The 19,587-nt window shown below is 37.4% G+C and overlaps 1 protein-coding gene across 1 annotated transcript in view; it reads right to left on the reverse strand.

Moving 5' to 3' along the window:
• ATP7B (ATPase copper transporting beta) overlaps positions 1–19,587 on the reverse strand; it is a 164,344-nt gene that overhangs the window by 91,407 nt on the left and 53,350 nt on the right. Inside the window, exons 3-5 of the mRNA XM_053708381.1 lie at positions 15,670–15,909; positions 14,253–14,416; positions 2,807–2,968 (exon numbers count right to left, since the gene is read on the reverse strand). Coding sequence (XP_053564356.1) covers positions 2,807–2,968; positions 14,253–14,416; positions 15,670–15,909 — 566 coding nt within the window. The remainder of the gene's footprint in view (positions 1–2,806; positions 2,969–14,252; positions 14,417–15,669; positions 15,910–19,587) is intronic.

Raw genomic sequence — 19,587 nt, forward strand, 5'->3', positions numbered from 1 at the left:
TTGGAACGTGTTAGGTATGTGCTACATGTGTAGCGTACACCAAACTGTCAATATAAAGTGCAAGTCACTGGCTATCCTCTGTATTGTACTGTGCGCGTTTCATGCAGATTATAGGTTATCTGTTAATAGCGCAGTCACTGGCTATCCTCTGTATTGTACTGTGCGTGTTTCATGCAGATTACAGATCATCTGTTAATAGGGCAGTCACTGGCTATCCTCTGTATTGTACTGTGCGTGTTTCATGCAGATTACAGATCATCTGTTAATAGCGCAGTCACTGGCTATCCTCTGTATTGTACTGTGCGTGTTTCATGCAGATTACAGATCATCTGTTAATAGGGCAGTCACTGGCTATCCTCTGTATTGTACTGTGCGTGTTTCATGCAGATTACAGATCATCTGTTAATAGGGCAGTCACTGGCTATCCTCTGTATTGTACTGTGCGTGTTTCATGCAGATTACAGATCATCTGTTAATAGGGCAGTCACTGGCTATCCTCTGTATTGTACTGTGCGTGTTTCATGCAGATTACAGATCATCTGTTAATAGGGCAGTCACTGGCTATCCTCTGTATTGTACTGTGCGTGTTTCATGCAGATTACAGATCATCTGTTAATAGGGCAGTCACTGGCTATCCTCTGTATTGTACTGTGCGTGTTTCATGCAGATTACAGATCATCTGTTAATAGGGCAGTCACTGGCTATCCTCTGTATTGTACTGTGCATGTTTCATGCAGATTACAGATCATCTGTTAATAGCGCAGTCACTGGCTATCCTCTGTATTGTACTGTGCGTGTTTCATGCAGATTACAGATCATCTGTTAATAGCGCAGTCACTGGCTATCCTCTGTATTGTACTGTGCGTATTTTATGCAGATTATAGGTTATCTGTTAATAGCGCAGGCACTGGCTATACTCTGTATTGTACTGTGCGCGTTTCATGCAGCTTATAGGTTATCTGTTAATAGCGCAGGCACTGGCTATCCTCTGTATTGTACTGTGCGTGTTTCATGCAGATTATAGGTTATCTGCTAATAGCGGCTATCACTGGCTATCCTCTGTATTGTACTGTGCGTGTTTCATGCAGATTACAGATCATCTGTTAATAGCGCAGTCACTGGCTATCCTCTGTATTGTACTGTGCATGTTTCATGCAGATTACAGATCATCTGTTAATAGCGCAGTCACTGGCTATCCTCTGTATTGTACTGTGCGCGTTTCATGCAGATTACAGATCATCTGTTAATAGCGCAGTCACTGGCTATCCTCTGTATTGTACTGTGCATGTTTCATGCAGATTACAGATCATCTGTTAATAGCGCAGTCACTGGCTATCCTCTGTATTGTACTGTGGGAGTTTCATGCAGATTATAGATTATCTGTTAATAGCGCAGGCACTGGCTATCCTCTGTATTGTAAAGGTTCGGCCAAAAGATAAGTGCTCACAAGAACGCACTATCATAAGCTTTAATGGGAGCCTCGTTTTCATGCCGATAGACACGGCAAACCACCTAGCGCAGCGCAGGGGGCAAATCGAGCAGCATTGGGAAGCAATAAATAAATATATACACATATTAACACATAAATATATATGTATATAAGCATATACATATATATTATAGTGAAAACACAGTTCCCTTATTGACCTCCATGTAAAGGCACTTTACACATCCCCTCAATTTAACCCCTTATAACTGCTTTGTGCAGTTTTATTTTCAATGTTGATGTACTATATTCTTTATTTTGGGGGCAATTGTTTTTTATTTTTATTTTTAACCAGAGGTCTGACCTCCGGGTTAATTGCGCTAAGCACAAAGTTAAACCACAAGCTCATGTCACATTAACCAGCCACTTGTAATGACTGGTTATTTAACATGTGCCCTTAAACAGGCAAATTTGCCCCTTTACGGGCGAACGTTAAGATAGCGCTCCACTTGTAATCTGGCCCTCACGCCCAGCACATCCTAACATCGCTACACTATTAACCCCTAATCTGACATAACCTAATCACCCCCTAACCTATTAATCCCTACACTGCCTCCTGTGGAGTAACAAACGAGTCAGCACTGATTGGCTAAAATGCACTCTGTAAATATCATTAAGATAAGGGGGCAGTTTGCAGAGGCTTAGATACAAGGCAATCACAGAGGTAAAACATATATTAATATAACAGTGCTGGTTATGCAAACTGGGGAATGGGTAATAATGGGATTATCTATCTTTTTAAACAATACAAATTCTGGAGTAGACTGTCCCTTTAAATGGGGCCCATAGCATTCAATCTCTCTTGAACAATAGGCTTATCTCTAAAATTCTTATGGGCTATGAGCTTGCAGTTTATGGACCTCTCAGACCCAATTAGTTTACTGGGAAAACTGTATAAATCTCAAGGTCTATGGAACATGCGTGCTGCTTCCTATATAAAGTAATATGACTCAATATAAAGTGTACATAGCAGTATCCAGCACTACTAAAATATTTCAACGCAAAGCAACGAGAATTGAAAATACAATGCTTCTAGCACTTTAAAAACATGCATGGCAGTATTTTGTAGGGTTAATGATGAGGTGAAGAGATCTGGGAAATTTGAATTATTTTTCATGCACAAAACATCACAAATTTTTAAAAAACTGAACTTTTAAAAATTGTCACTATCTTATTAATGCAATAATGACCTTAAAGTGCAATAATCTGAAAAGTGAAATAAAAATAATTTATATACATCAGAGGAAAATAATTAAAATAATCTCTTTTTCCATATAGAGCCCCATCAGTATCAAACAGTCATTGTAATTTATTGCTTACCTCAACAATCCCTATAATGTCTCGTGGTCCTAGAATCTCTGGGTCAAACTTGACTTGAGCTTTGCAGGTAGCAAGAGCTACAGAAGCTTGAAAGATTCCACAAGTCCTCATCAGTCGCGATTCAATGTTGTGAACACAGGAGGCGCATGTCATCCCTGTAATCTGAAGGCAAAAATATATAAATAAATGTACTGTATGTATTATTCTTATTCTTTATTTATAAAGCACCAACAGATTCCGCAGTGCTGCCCATGGGTACAAGGATAAAAGTACAACGGAGAAACAATACAATAAGAGACAACATTTTACAGACAAATACAGGGGGAATTGAGGGCCCTATTCCCGTGGGAACTTACAATCTAGATGGGTGGGAGGATGGGAAAAAGGAGGTGGGGACTGCAAAAGGTGAGAATGATGTTAGTGAGGAGATAGATGAGGGTAACTTGTTGGGTAAGTGAAATTAGTTTGTTAATGAGTCGGGTGATAAGCTTATCTGAACAAAAAGATCTTTAGGGAACGTTTAAAGGAGGAGAGGTTAGGGGAAAGTCTGACAGCTCGAGGAAGTGCGTTCCAGAGGGTTGGTGCCGCACAAGAGAAGTCCTGTACTCTAGCATGAGAGGAGGTGATGGTAGAGAACGCAAGAAGCAGGTCATTGTTGGATCTTAGGGGGCGGGTTGGGGTATATTTGTTGATGAGTGAGGACAGGTAGGGTGGGGCAGCATTGGTGAGGGCTTTGTAGGTCAGGGTGAGAATTTTGAATTTAATTCTGCTGTGAATGGGGAGCCAGTGAAGGGACTCACAGAGAGGTGCAGCAGAAACAGAGCGTCGAGAGAGGTGGATTAGCCTTGCAGATGCATTTAGGATAGATTGAAGAGGAGAGAGGCGGGAGAGAGGGAGGCCAGATAGTAAGTTATTACAGTAGTCAAGTCGGGAAATTAACAGGTAGTGGATTAGCTGTTTAGTAGTTTCAGCACTCAGAAACGGATGGAATTTGGAGATATTGCGTAGGTGGTTGCGGCAGGATGAAGAGAGCAATTGGATGTGGGGAATGAAGGTCAGATTTGAGTCAAGTGTGACTCTGAGGCAGCGAACTAGGGGTGATGGGGAGATAGTGGTGCTGTCAACAGTGATGGAAAAATTAGAAACTGGAGTAGAGTTAGAGGGGGGGGTTAGAAGTAGTTCAGTTTTGGACATGTTTATTTTTAGGTGGTGAGAGGCCATCCAGGAGGAAATGACAGATAAGCAGTCGCTGATGTGAGAATTGATAGAAGGAGAAAGTGTAGGGGTGGAAAGGTAGACCTGGGTATCATCAGCATAGAAGTGGTAGTTGAAACCATGGCTGTTGATAAGTTTACCCAGTGAAGAAGTGTAAATAGAGAAGAATAGAGGACCCAGGACAGAGCCTTGAGGTACTCCAACAGACATAGGCAATGGAGAGAAGGAGTCACAAGCAAAAGAGATGGAGAAGGATCTGTTAGAGAGATAAGAGTGGGTAGTGTCATAGAGCCCAAGAGAGCTGAGAGTCCGTAGGAGAAGGGGATGGTCAACAGTGTCAAAGGCAGCAGAGAGGTCAAGTAAGATGAGTAGCCTTTGTTTTTAGCAGAAAGAAGGTCGTTAGTAACCATGGTGAGGGCAGTCTCCTTTGAGTCTTGGGGACGGAAGCCAGATTGCAGGGGGTCGTGCAATGAGTTGGAGGACAGGAAGTGGGTTAAGCGATCAAAAGCTAGTTTTTCAAGGATTTTTTAAGCTAGCGGGAGCAGTGATATGGGGTGGTAGTTTGCAGGAGAGTTAGGGTCAAGGGAGGGTTTTTTGAGGATGGGGGTGACCTTTGCATGTTTGAAGGAGGCAGGGAATGAGCCGGTAGAAACAGTATATATGTCAAAATAACACGAGTATTGCATTGAGCAATGATACTTTTTTATTGGACTAACTATACATTTATAAGATGACAAGCTTTCGGAAGAGTGTCTTCCTTTTTCAAGTCTGAAGCTTACTCGTGTTATTTTGAAATCTAAATCTCTGGACTAACACGGCTACTCCAATCAACATGTATACATATATATATATATATATATATATATATATATACACAGTATATATATATATATATTACATTTAGGTAAATACTACAGGACAGAATTAAAGGGATAGTCTAGGCCAAAATAAACTTTCATGATTCAGATAGAGCATGTCATTTTAAACAATTTTCCAATTTACTTTTATCACCAATTTTGCTTTGTTCTCTTGGTATTCTTAGTTGAAAGCTTAACCTAGGAGGTTCATATGCTAATTTTTTAGACCTTGAAGGCCACCTCTTTTCAGAATGCATTTTAACAGTTTTTCACCACTAGAGGGTATTAGTTCATGTGTTTCATATAGATAACACTGTGCTCGTGCACGTGAAGCTATCTGGGATCAGGCACTGATTGGCTAAACTGCAAGTCTGTCAAAAGAACTGAAATAAAGGGGCAGTTTGCAGAGGCTTAGATACAAGATAATCACAGAGGTTAAAAGTATATTAATATAACTGTATTGGTTATGCAAAACTGGGGAATGGGTAATAAAGGGATTATCTATCTTTTAAAACAATAAAAATTCTGGTGCAGACTGTCCCTATAAATTGCAGGAAAATAACTCCTGCATTGTAAGGTTTTTAAATCCTCATATTTAAACATTTTATGGACATATACATATTCGGCTAGATTACAAGTGTAGCCCAATCCATAGTGCAGGGTGTGTTATATTTTGCACAAAGAATAACGCACAATCTGCTGTTGAACAATAAACAATAACTTTGGGCTTGTAATATGTGCACAAAAATAGAAGCACTATTGATTGCAGTCAAGTTATATTAACGGTGGCCTTGATTACAATCTATCGGGAGCCACTTTTCAGTTCGAAAAAGGCTATTTTCCGATTTGGCGCAATCACAATAGCATGATTTCAGCTGATTCTCACACTCCCAAAAAAAGCTCTTTTTATACTATGGAGCTGAAAACTTAAAAACTGTTTAGTCCAATATAGCTGGGGCAATATTGGTATATAGTACATTTATCTGTGATGTGTAATTTATTTGTATTATACTGTACAAAAAAGTTCGTTATACTTTTCTTTCTAAGTTTGTTTATTATAAAAACGTGGTTTTTGTAGCCTTATTGATCACATTATTGCATTTTTAGCCATTTCTGACTATACAGACTGTGTTTATGCAAAGTGTATTGCATTGGACTGACCTCGGTTATGCACGCTGGATCTCACTTTACCAACCACGTTTATGCAATTTTTTGTACTAACTGGAATTGCATAAATGAGGTTGGTACAGTGAGAAAAATCGACTCATTAGTTTAAATGGCAGAAATAACGCCTTTTTACAAAACACACCATTTTTTGTTTTAAACATTAATATTCCATATTGTTAATCTTGTTTCTAACACCAAAACACAAATCACTTTTTGAACTTGAAAAAATGTATAATGAACATGTTTTCAGTATAGCACATATAAATTACACCTCCTAGTCACATGTACTGTATACCCATAATGCACCAGCTCAAATGTATGACTAATTAATTTACAAGTTTTGATTTTCTTTTGGAAGTGAAAAGGCATGTACATTTCTATTGTCCTTTCGCCCTGTATAACAGAATAATGTAAACATTTGTATTGTAAAGGATATTCTTGCTTAATGACCATTATATTAGTGATTTGTATAAGGAGTAACTAGTAGGTGACTGCTTACTTTCCAAAGTTGATGATGACTAGTGGGGGCTTAATTAGAAGCAAATAAATGTTGATGTGCACATAATCAAACCACCTGTTATACTTTTTAAAACCCATATGACAGTAATGGAATGTAAATTACTACTGTATTAGTAAATTTTACAATATATATATATATATATATATATATATATATATATATATATATATATATATATATATACAGGGAGTGCAGAATTATTAGGCAAATGAGTAATTTGACCACATCATCCTCTTTATGCATGTTGTCTTACTCTAAGCTGTATAGGCTCGAAAGCCTACTACCAATTAAGCATATTAGGTGATGTGCATCTCTGTAATGAGAAGGGGTGTGGTCTAATTACATCAACACCCTATATCAGGTGTGCATAATTATTAGGCAACTTCCTTTCCTTTGGCAAAATGGGTCAAAAGAAGGACTTGACAGGCTCAGAAAAGTAAAAAATAGTGAGATATCTTGCAGAGGGATGCAGCACTCTTAAAATTGCAAAGCTTCTGAAGCGTGATCATCGAACAATCAAGCGTTTCATTCAAAATAGTCAACAGGGTCGCAAGAAGCGTGTGGAAAAACCAAGGCGCAAAATAACTGCCCATGAACTGAGAAAAGTCAAGCGTGCAGCTGCCAAGATGCCACTTGCCACCAGTTTGGCCATATTTCAGAGCTGCAACATCACTGGAGTGCCCAAAAGCACAAGGTGTGCAATACTCAGAGACATGGCCAAGGTAAGAAAGGCTGAAAGACGACCACCACTGAACAAGACACACAAGCTGAAACGTCAAGACTGGGCCAAGAAATATCTCAAGACTGATTTTTCTAAGGTTTTATGGACTGATGAAATGAGAGTGAGTCTTGATGGGCCAGATGGATGGGCCCGTGGCTGGATTGGTAAAGGGCAGAGAGCTCCAGTCCGACTCAGACGCCAGCAAGGTGGAGGTGGAGTACTGGTTTGGGCTGGTATCATCAAAGATGAGCTTGTGGGGCCTTTTCGGGTTGAGGATGGAGTCAAGCTCAACTCCCAGTCCTACTGCCAGTTTCTGGAAGACACCTTCTTCAAGCAGTGGTACAGGAAGAAGTCTGCATCCTTCAAGAAAAACATGATTTTCATGCAGGACAATGCTCCATCACACGCGTCCAAGTACTCCACAGCGTGGCTGGCAAGAAAGGGTATAAAAGAAGAAAATCTAATGACATGGCCTCCTTGTTCACCTGATCTGAACCCCATTGAGAACCTGTGGTCCATCATCAAATGTGAGATTTACAAGGAGGGAAAATAGTACACCTCTCTGAACAGTGTCTGGGAGGCTGTGGTTGCTGCTGCACGCAATGCTGATGGTGAACAGATCAAAACACTGACAGAATCCATGGATGGCAAGCTTTTGAGTGTCCTTGCAAAGAAAGGTGGCTATATTGGTCACTGATTTGTTTTTGTTTTGTTTTTGAATGTCAGAAATGTATATTTGTGAATGTTGAGATGTTATATTGGTTTCACTGGTAAAAATAAATAATTGAAATGGGTATATATTTGTTTTTTGTTAAGTTGCCTAATAATTATGCACAGTAATAGTCACCTGCACACACAGATATCCCCCTAAAATAGCTATAACTAAAAACAAACTAAAAACTACTTCCAAAACTATTCAGCTTTGATAGTAATGAGTTTTTTGGGTTCATTGAGAACATGGTTGTTGTTCAATAATAAAATTAATCCTCAAAAATACAACTTGCCTAATAATTCTGCACTCCCTGTATATATGTATAAAAAACAATAAATAGTAAAATAGTGAGTCTTAAAGCCGCCACAAACAAAATTATCTAAATTAATGGCTTCTCACTAACTAGCGCACTACTAAAGTATTACAAAACAATATAAATGAAAAAAAATCAGTATACTCAGAAGCAGCAGTAAATATATAGAGGCAACACAATAATATAAAATAAAACTTCTTTAAAATATAATCTCACAAATCCAGAATTTCAGTAGAGCTGTAATTTTCAAACTGTAGCACTATCCTGGAGTCCGGCTGCTCTCACTGGCCTGACAGCCAAATCAGGTGGTACAGATGAAATTAAAAAAGTGTTATAAAATAAAGAAATATCTGATCCAAAAAGACTGAGGAAGTAGAAGCTATATACTACTACTATACATTATACGGGATAATTCATTAAGTCCACAATACAAATTGAAAATGGCCAAATTTATAAATATAAATTAACACCTCCCTAATATAAAAAACTTGATATCCATGTGTTAAAAACGAATAGACGGGGGGCGGAGCCAGCTATCAACGGAGCAAGTCGCATATCTTAGGAGCTCCTGCCATACATTATAATTATAAAGTTTATACCATCTATACTAGTCATTTATAACTCTATCTTAGAGATCCATATTGCAAGCTATCTTGTGGTTATTATTGGAAGAAGTTTGCAACGCTCAACATCTTGTTTTCTCTCAACTCCTGCTCTCTACCTTCTGAGGAGATACCGGGTATATGAAAACATGGCCGTGCTCCTTCTAATTCAGCTAAAGGACCTACTGGACCGGCACAATGAAGCTCTTTTGGAGGCAGTAGCTGAGGCTTTCAGACCTCTCATTGTTCATACTACTGCTTCGGCTGCTCTAACTACTTGTGAAAATATGAGCACAGCAGATACGTTTGGCCTGAGGCAGGCGCCATCTTTAACTCTAACATCAGGACATTTCTTATTGCACTATAGTAAGAAGGAGATTGCTGGCAGAGAACTAGGTTCCGCTTCCATATTACAGGAGCCACAACTAGATGCGCTCTACAAAGCTGTAGAAGAGGTGCCGCTGACAGACACCCTTCATCGCATTAAGGGATGGCTTTGGGCGGGAGACTCACGCATGGCTGCCACTTCCCAGCTACCCCGCCAACCTCTCCATATGGTATGTGACTCAGGCCACGCTATTGATCCATGGCTAGAGGGATCTAGTATATACGCGTCACGAATATGCAGAGTCCTTTGGGGCCCGGTCGCTAGTGATAACTGTTTGCCGATGCTGAATCTCCTACGGTGGTTGCGGCGAGCTCCATGTGGTCTCAGAAAAGGGATTGGCTAGTCTGGCCACAGCTTTAGTGCCCATAATAGGAGACATGCTTGCAGCTTCTGGTTATATACTGTTTGCATGTTTAGACTCCTGTTCCAAGACCTAAGCTCTCAGATGCGTCTCACTGCACATATAATATGTTGGACTGGGTTACACTTGACAACTTCACTGAGGACATTCTCTTTCTGTCCACCATTTGAAATCTTGTTGAAACCTACCTCGGGGCATAGACACACTAAGTTCTTCATACTGCATGATTATGTTTAGCACAACAGGTTTATATGACAGTTTATGATATCTTTATTAATTCAAAGTTAATGCTTGTTATTTTAGCGACCTAGTTCTTTACAACTTTGCTCTGGAAATATGAGTCCTATTACCTTCCATTTTTATATTCAATGCTGGTTTAATAAGTCTTTGATGTATAGTTCATTTTATATTCTATGTCTAGTATTAATAATAATGCCTTCAAGTCTCTGATATATGTTCTCAAGTATGGAGGTTCTTTTGGGACAATATGGAAACGAATGTAACTGCATGATTGTGTGCCTATGATTTTTATATACAGTCCTGTACTCCATGCCATGTTGCATCCTGTGGTGGCCCACTGCCACTACATATAGAGTCTCAAGTTAGCCCTTTGCACACGCTTAATATATATCTTTGTACTTATGTCCAGTGGCACGTGGCTATACGAGATTTCACAGGATACAGAAGTTTATAAATATTTGTCGTGAAAATAATGTCTAGAAAGAGGTAAAATATTGACCCATACACTTATCTATATGCTACAGACAAATAGGGACTGTTTTATGCATATTTTTCTGCGTGTGGAGACCAGCAGACTGGCTATTCTTTGGTCCACTATAAGTAACTTCTGCTCTTAGCTTAGGTACCAGTTCTGGGTAATGCAATAGTCTATCATGATGAGGATTAATGTTCGATAATTAAATATTTCTACTATCTATATTTCCCTGGTATTAACCAGTTATCGCATACATTTGTTCAACCCTGTTTGTCATGTTCCTGTGGCATAGCTATTAACTTCTATCACTGGGGAGCTGAAGTAACTTGATGCGATGAACAAAAGTACGCATTTATTAATCTAGTTGACCTGTCCTCGGGTATAGGGCCCGTGCCTGGGTGACAAGGTCCACGCATATAATAAAGAAAAGGCTTTCCCTATAATATGGATAACATCGTCCCTTTATCACATTTTCTAATCGCAACGATATTTTTTTGTACTTAGTCTCTATATAAGCAATAACAGATCTAAGCTCTTTGCAGGGGTCGCTCCCGATTTGCTCATATTGCTCACCTGATAACTGACTCTATCTTTGTCATAGCCCCAAAACGTCTGTAGAAGTTATACTAAATAACCCTCTGCTTTTAAGTATCATTGCCCTAATACATGCAGCTGAAGTTTTTGCTTTTAATTTTTTTATTTTTATTTTTTATTTTATTTTTTTATTAATTTTCAAGTATATTTAGCAGCCATGTCTTCTTGGAGTATCGCTCACTATTCTCCTGTGATTAAACAACCACAATCTAACAGACTTATGGTGCTCCTCTGGCCCATGGGCTTTATAGGAGTATGCGCCTCTTAATTTTATATTTTTAGTCTCCTACCCCCCCGCATGTGTTTTATTTTGACACATGTGAGTATATTAATGTGCTCTGGGTTCTCCCCCAGTAGTTACTTTCGCGGTTTCCCTTGTAATATACCGCAATTTCCCCCATGTTCACTCACTTAATGTATACGTTTTACAATTATAAACTCAAGCTATGAGATATAATGGTATACCACGCAATATCTTACTATACATCTCTGCTGCCTTGAGTGCTGATATATATGTGTTATACAATCTGAAAAGTATTCTGTTCTATTTAAAATATTTCAATCTTTTAGATATGTAACTGATGTCGTGAACATTCCCTGATCTTATGTAAGCCAACGACCTCCAGTGATAAATATGTATTTGCTATAACTCTTGGGTTTTATATAGGTTACTATATATATGTGTAACAATTATTTCTTATGAAAATGTGAGGTCCAAATTTTCCTTCTTTATGCAAAAAAAAAAAAGATAGAAAAAGTGAGGTTCACTTTCAATATTCTCTACATAACTGTGATGTAACAGATTTGTTTATTTTGTGGCAATTTGATTGATATGTTTTTGGTTTTTTTTCTGTATGTGTATTTGATTGCTGTAACTCATCGCATTTGTGATTTTATATGCAACCTCAATAAAAACTACTAAAAAAAAAAAAAACGAATAGACTACTCAAACAGCTACCTGTATGCCACTAGTTGCCATTATAAAAAGTGGGTCCATAATATACCTTATGGGCAATTTCAACGTTTGCGCCGCTATTGTACCAGATCTGAAGATTTTGAGACAGAAGCTAACATACTCAAACAAAAATTTAGAGCTAAGATATACCCAGAGGACATAATCATAAATAGCTATGAGAAAGCAAAAACTTTGAATAGACCTGATTTGATTAAGGGGTCAAGTGATAAAAAAGCTAAAAGAAGCTATAAAACTGAAAATACTACTCTCTTCCTTACTAAATATAATAACAGTGCGAGTAATATAGAGGGGATTATCAGAAAATACTGGGAGGTTTTGAATAGGATTCTAGATGAGAAACCGAAAATTGTTTTTAGAAAAAACACCAACTTAAAACAACATCTGGCACCCAGTAGATTGAGACCTATTAGAGAAAATATCAGTACAGTCTCCACTTGGCTCAATCCAGTATTCAAAACTAATGTTTTTTTATGGATGCAAAAGAAAAAACTGCACAGTATGTACACTAATAGATAGAAACAACAATAGAACATTTTTCTGCCACCAAGATAAGGTACAATTTCAAATAAAATCACATCTAAGTCAATCAAAATTTGTGGTCTACTTGCTTAAGTGCTCGTGCCACGAAAGGTATATTGGTAGAACAAAAAGGACCATAAAGCGGAGGGTCATGGAGCATATTAAAAATATTGAGCACGGGTTAACTACACATGGTGTGTCAGATCACTTCAGAACTCACCACAATAAAGACTATAGAAATCTAAAAGTCTTGGCTATAGAACAAGTAAATCTTGATATAAGAGGAGGAGATCGTCTCCTGGCCCTTAGACAGAGAGAGACGTTTTGGATCCATAGACTCAGAACTATGGAACCTTATTGACTCAACAGGGAAGTCGATTTACAGGCTTTTCTTGTCTAAAAATATATAAAATTGAGTTTTTAACATATGAATATAAAGTTTTTTATATTAGAGTTGTTAATTTATATTTATAATTTTGGTCCTTTTCAATTTGTATTGTGGACTTAATGAATTATCCTGTATAATGTATAGTAGCATATAGCTTCTATATCCTCAGTCTTTTTGGATCAGATATTTCTTTATTTTATAACACTTTTTTTATTTAATCTATACATATATTTATGCATGTATGTATACATACATGTGTGTATGTATGAACATGTATGTAGATATTTTGATGTTCATATACATTACAAATTATAATTTAAGGATCAATAATTGGGTTTGAAGTTTTTTGATGTACTGGTGGATTATTTATGTATATATATATATATATTTTTTTATTTTAGTTTTATTAGGAATGTTAATTATGAGTATCTTTTATGGTTATTAACAGCAAGCATAAATAAATAGATATATTTTTTTTATATAAATACTCTTTTAGATTAAAGTTATTAATTTATGAATGAAATATTGTACATATTTTAATAATTTGAGATGTATCAATATTTCATGTTTTAGTTTATTGATATCAGTGAATCAGCTTTTGAATCTGTTTGTTCTTAGCCCATTAGACAGGGAATCCTCTTAGATACTGTAGATGACGTGTAATAGGGGCGGACTTCTCAATGGAAGAAGGATATAAATATTCAGGGAAGGGTGAGATGTGTATAGCTTCTAATGAAGCAGAGTTACATCCGTGAAATGCATCAGGCACGTCCCCTTCACGTCATCACACTAGCCTGGACTGGTGAATCATATCGAGCGACACTTGGCAGAAGCTTGTGTTTTCCTTGTGGATAGGACAGTGAATGGGAAAGTTTCAACAGCGCCTGAACATACCTTACAATGGACATTTTTTTTTAACTATTTCGAGGACGCTGATTCGGATATATCCTGCTTGCTTGCTTGTCATTACATACCTCACATGTTTGAGGTTTAATCCTGTGAGTAGCTCTGAGAGAGGGATTTGGGCTACGGTTTTATGTGTATCATTTTGTATTAAACATACTACACTTAGAGTCCTTTTGTGCGCTCTCTCCTTCTTTCATATATATATATATATATATATATATATATATATATATATATATATATATATATACACACACACACACATATACATATATATATGTATATATATATATATATATATATATATACACAGTATATACATATACAAATATATATATATATATATATATATATATATACTATCCCTTTGCACATCTCCCTTTGATATAAACTATATTAGAGATATTTCATAATCTATTAAGAGCAAAGAAAACTGTATCCACATAATGAAAAAAGATAAAACATAAAAATGTCAAAAAGCTTTGTACTCACATTGAGTTCAATACAGCCATCAGTCGCTGTGTAATCTTCCATGACACTGGCACCAAAACCCAAATTTTCAACTAACTGCGCTATTTCTGCTGGTTGGATTCTGTCCGGCTTGTACTTAACCTCTGCTTTACCAGACATCAAAGCTACAAGCACTGAAATTATACCTATAGAGTGGAAAATTTTAAAAAGATTGCAGTTAAAATACACCAAATACAGTATAATTCATAAAACTGAATTACTCTTTAAAAAAGTTTGCTTGATTGTTATTTTACCTGTATGTGAATGGTTCAGCCTACTGACTTTAAGGAATAGTCTAGCCAAAATTAAACTTTCATGATTCAGATAGAGCATGCAATTTTAAGCAACTTTCTAATTTACTCCTATTGTCAATTTTTCTTTGTTCTCTTGGTATTTTTATTTGAATGTAAGCTTAGGAGCCGGCCCATTTTTGGTTTAGAACCTGGGTAGCGCTTGCTGATTGGTGGCTACATTTAGATACCAATCAGCAATCGCTACCAAGGTGTTGAACCAAAAATGGGCCGGCTCCTAAGCTTACATTCTTGCTTTTTCAGATAAAGATACCAAGAGAACGAAGAAAATTTGATAATAGGAGTAAATTAGAAAGTTGTTTAAAATTGCCTGCTCTATCTGAATAAAAAAAGTTTAGTTTTGACTAGACTATCCCTCTAAGGTAGTGGAGATTTTACAATGTTTTAGTACTTGCATAGTTCCAAATTAAAATAGCCTATATTTTGTGGCACCACAGTATTTAGTGGCTTCCCAAGACTTACAAGTATGTTGGTGTAAGTTTGTGTACTTCGTGCATATACTGTATAAGTGAATATTTATTGCCCTAGAAAATAATTCTGGTAGTGATTAAAGCATTTTGTGTATTCACGTAAACATTCTAGAGGAGATGTTTCTTTGGTCTGGGAGTTCCACTTCCATTATTAGCACTGTGAGGCTGCAGGTGCTAATTATCTACATGAATTAGCTGGCAGACCAAGGAAGGTTATAACAAAAGCCAAACCAAACCTAGTAGTGATCATTAGTAGACATTTTCTGCAATTTGGAATTCATTTGTAAAAAATAAATACTGAATATAGCTGCGGATAGCAGCGTTCTGCTAATTTCAGAGCTGGATATATTTATCTAATAGTGCAATATTGAATATATCCAGCTCCAAAAATAACTGAACACCAATACTTGTGGCCATATTCGGTAATTGTTTATACAAACAAATGAAGAATTGCAGAAAGTGCACGTCTATTCTATTTTTTAAAAGAAAGCTTCCTCATTGTTACACTTGTTCTTCATTATAGATAACTATATCTAAAGAACTTAAGTTTCTCACTTTCATAATTTTGAAACATTACACCAAATCTTTGGATAAAACAAACAAAACCCAACAGCTCACCATCTTTCTTCTGTAGGTTCCTCTCAATATTGGATACACATGAAGCACAAGTCATTCCTGTAATCTGTAGGAAGCATTTCTGAGATGCAATGTCTTTGTGTTCTGTTGAGTCTGGTTGAGATTTCTTGGGAAGGATATCAAAAATATAGTCTTGAATGGAATCAATGTTTTTTGATAGGGTTTGTGTTTCTTTAGGTACATCAGAGTTCGTCCTTTCTAAAGTGCCGGTGGATGAAGTATCTGCAATATGCATAAAAACATTCTATACACTATAGTCTTATATATCAAATTCATTGGTTTGATATCAAGATGTTTAATTACATTCTTTGACATTTTCATATTACCATATTTAATGTTGGTCCTTAAATGTTTATCCTGCCAAACATATAAGATGTCCAAACAAAATATAGTCACCAACTTACAGAATCTCTGATAGATGTAGCAACTATTTGTCCACTAGAAGTTTAAAAATGGCAAGCTCTATTTAATTACAGAAAGTAGAACATTTTATCTTACAGTCATTACAGACTAACAATATAACACTGTATGCAATTAATATTTAAAAAATACTGGCCTTGATAACAAGTGGAGCACAAAACTAATAGTGCTATTGAGCGCTAACACAACACACAAGTTACATTATTGAAAGTGCTCTTATTTTTGCACTCAGGTGACAAGTTGAAAGTAAAATGGTATCACTCGAGCGAAAGCCTCAGGCGTGCTATCATCTGGAGTTCGGATTGGCCACACTAAATCCCTCACCTACCAGACTTATGAGGAGAACTACAAAACTCAGATCCTGGCTTTCATTCCAGTGTTAGGTGAACTAACTTGAAGGTGGGTTAAAAAATATAAATAGTTTTGTTCTTCACAGAGTATAAAATGTTATTTTAATATATATGTGTATATATATATACAGTGGGGTAAAAAAGTATTTAGTCAGCCACCAATTGTGCAAGTTCTCCCACTTAAGAAGATGAGAGAGGCCTGTAATTTTCATCATAGGTATACCTTAACTATGTGAGACAAAATGTGGAAACAAATCCAGGCAATCACATTGTCTGATTTTGAAAAAATGTATTTGCAAATTATGGTGGAAAATAAGTATTTGGTCAATATCAAAAGTTCATCTCAATACTTTGTTATATATCCTTTGTTGGCAATGACAGAGGTCAAACATTTTCTGTAAGTCTTCACAAGGTTGTCACACACTGTTGCTGGTATGTTGGCCCATTCTTGCATGCAGATCTCCTCTAGAGCAGTGATGTTTTGGGGCTGTCGCTGGGCAACACGGACTTTCAACTCCCTCCAAAGGTTTTCTATGGGGTTAAGATCTGGAGACTGGCTAGGCCACTCCAGGACCTTGAAATGCTTCTTACGAAGCCACTCCTTCATTGCCCGGGCGGTGTGTTTAGGATCATTGTCATGCTGAAAGACCCAGCCACGTTTCATCTTCAATGCCCTTGCTGATGGAAGGAGGTTTGCACTCAAAATCTCACGATACATGGCCCCATTCATTCTTTCATGTACACGGATCAGTCATCCTGTTCCCTTTGCAGAGAAATAGCCCCAAAGCATGATGTTGCCACCCCCATGCTTCACAGTAGTGGTGCTCTTTGGTTGCAACTCAGCATTCTCTCTCCTCCAAACATGACGAGTTGTGTTTCTACCAAACAGTTCTACTTTGGTTTCATCTGACCATATGACATTCTCCCAATCCACTTCTGGATCATCCAATTGCTCTCTAGCATATTTCAGATGGGCCCGGACATGTACTGGCTTAAGCAGGGGGACACGTCTGGCACTGCAGGATATGAGTCCCTGGCGGCGTAGTGTGTTACTGATGGTAGCCTTTCTTACGTTGGTCCCAGCTCTCTGCAGGTCATTCACTAGGTCCCCCCGTGTGGTTCTGGGATGTTTGCTCACCGTTCTTGTGATCATTTTGACCCCACGGGGTGAGATCTTGCGTGGAGCCCCAGATCGAGGGAGATTATCAGTGGTCTTGTATGTCTTCCATTTTCTAATTAGTGCTCCCACAGTTGATTTCTTCACACCAAGCTGCTTGCCTATTGCAGATTCAGTCTTCCCAGCCTGGTGCAGGTCTACAATTTTGTTTCTGGTGTCCTTTGACAGCTCTTTGGTCTTCACCATAGTAGAGTTTGGAGTGTGACTGTTTGAGGTTGTGGACAGGTATCTTTCATACTGATAACAAGTTCAAACAGGTGCCATTAATACAGGTAATGAGTGGAGGACAGAGGAGCCTCTTAAAGAAGAAGATACAGGTCTGTGAGAGCCAGACATCTTGCTTGTTTGTAGGTGACCAAATACTTATTTTCCACCATAATATGCAAATAAATTCTTTCCAAATCAGACAATGTGATTGTCTGGATTTGTTTCCACATTTTGTCTCTCATAGTTGGGGTATACCTATGATGAAAATTACAGGCCTCTCTCATCTTCTTAAGTGGGAGAACTTGCACAATTGGTGGCTGACTAAATATTTTTTGCCCACTGTATATATCCCTTTAACAGGCTCACCCCTGTGCTGATATCCAGTAATAGTATACAAAGAGACACCATACACTCTGGCAAATTGCTTCTTATGGTTTTATTCACAACCTCGGTAATGAATGTCCCGATGCTTCAGTCCAGGGATTGAAACCAAAAGCACAGCAAACATCTATCTATACAAATAGAAACTATGCTTAATAAGATCATTATCAGAGCTGCCAACCGTTCATCAACTTGAACCTCAAGTGACGTATTCGCTCTTCCGGGTCACCACAATGGAACCTCCGTGCAAAACTTAAACAATACTACAATGCTTATTGGGCACCAAATACACCCCATGGAAAAACTAATAAAAATACTGAAAAATAAAAGAATAAACTATAAAAAAATAAGAATTAAAAAAGTTATAAACGTACATCAGTGCAGTTTTTAGATCTATTTGGAAACAATCCATTTTGTTGATGTTAGATGTAGCAAGTCTGTATACCAATATTGCTATACAAGAAAGTATACTGATTGTGGATAATAAAAAATTAAAAATTTAAATGCCCTAATGTTTAATATTTATTTTCTTTATAAACTTTGTTCTAACCCGTAACTATTTTAAGTTTGAACGGGAGTACTACTTACAAAAACTTGGGACAGCCATGGGTTCTAATGTTGCTCCTTCATTTTCTAAAATTTGCAAGTATGATTAAGAATTGAAGCCCATATTAGGGGATACAGAATTTTCTCCATATATTACGAGCGAGATTACATATGCGGAGCAGGCTTCAGCGTAACTGCTGAAACCTGCGTCATCCGTAATTTCCCCTCGCACATCAGAGAATCACATAAAACCCGCCGGCAGTACAAAAAGTGCTGTAATTCTAATAAACTAGTGATGTCCAGAAATGTGCGTAAATACACATTTCTGGACTCGCCAGTGACTTCAGGCACTTTAGAAACTGCCGGAGCCTATGAAAATATTTTTTTTTTTAATCTTCAGTAAAAGTATAACACGCCTCCCAAAAATAAACCCGACATGTAAAAAACCCTATATCTGCAATCCCCCCACATCGTAACTAATAATAAGTATTAACCCATAAACCGACAACCCCCCACAATGCAATATGCCTAATTAAACTATTAACCCCTAATCCGCCATTCACCCACATCACGATCTCCCTAATATATGTATTAACTCCTAACCTGCCATTCACCCACATCGCAATTAACCTAATTAAACTATTAACCCCTAATCCGCCATTAACCCACATCGCAATTAACCTAATAAATCTATTAACCCCTGAACCGTCATTAACCCAGATCACAATAAACCTAATAAATCTATTCACCCCTAAACCGCCAAACCCTAACAATGCAATTAACCTATTTAAATTACTAGGCCCCCTAACCTAACACCCC

The sequence above is a fragment of the Bombina bombina genome, chromosome 3, assembly GCF_027579735.1.
Source record: "Bombina bombina isolate aBomBom1 chromosome 3, aBomBom1.pri, whole genome shotgun sequence".
NCBI lineage: Eukaryota > Metazoa > Chordata > Amphibia > Anura > Bombinatoridae > Bombina > Bombina bombina.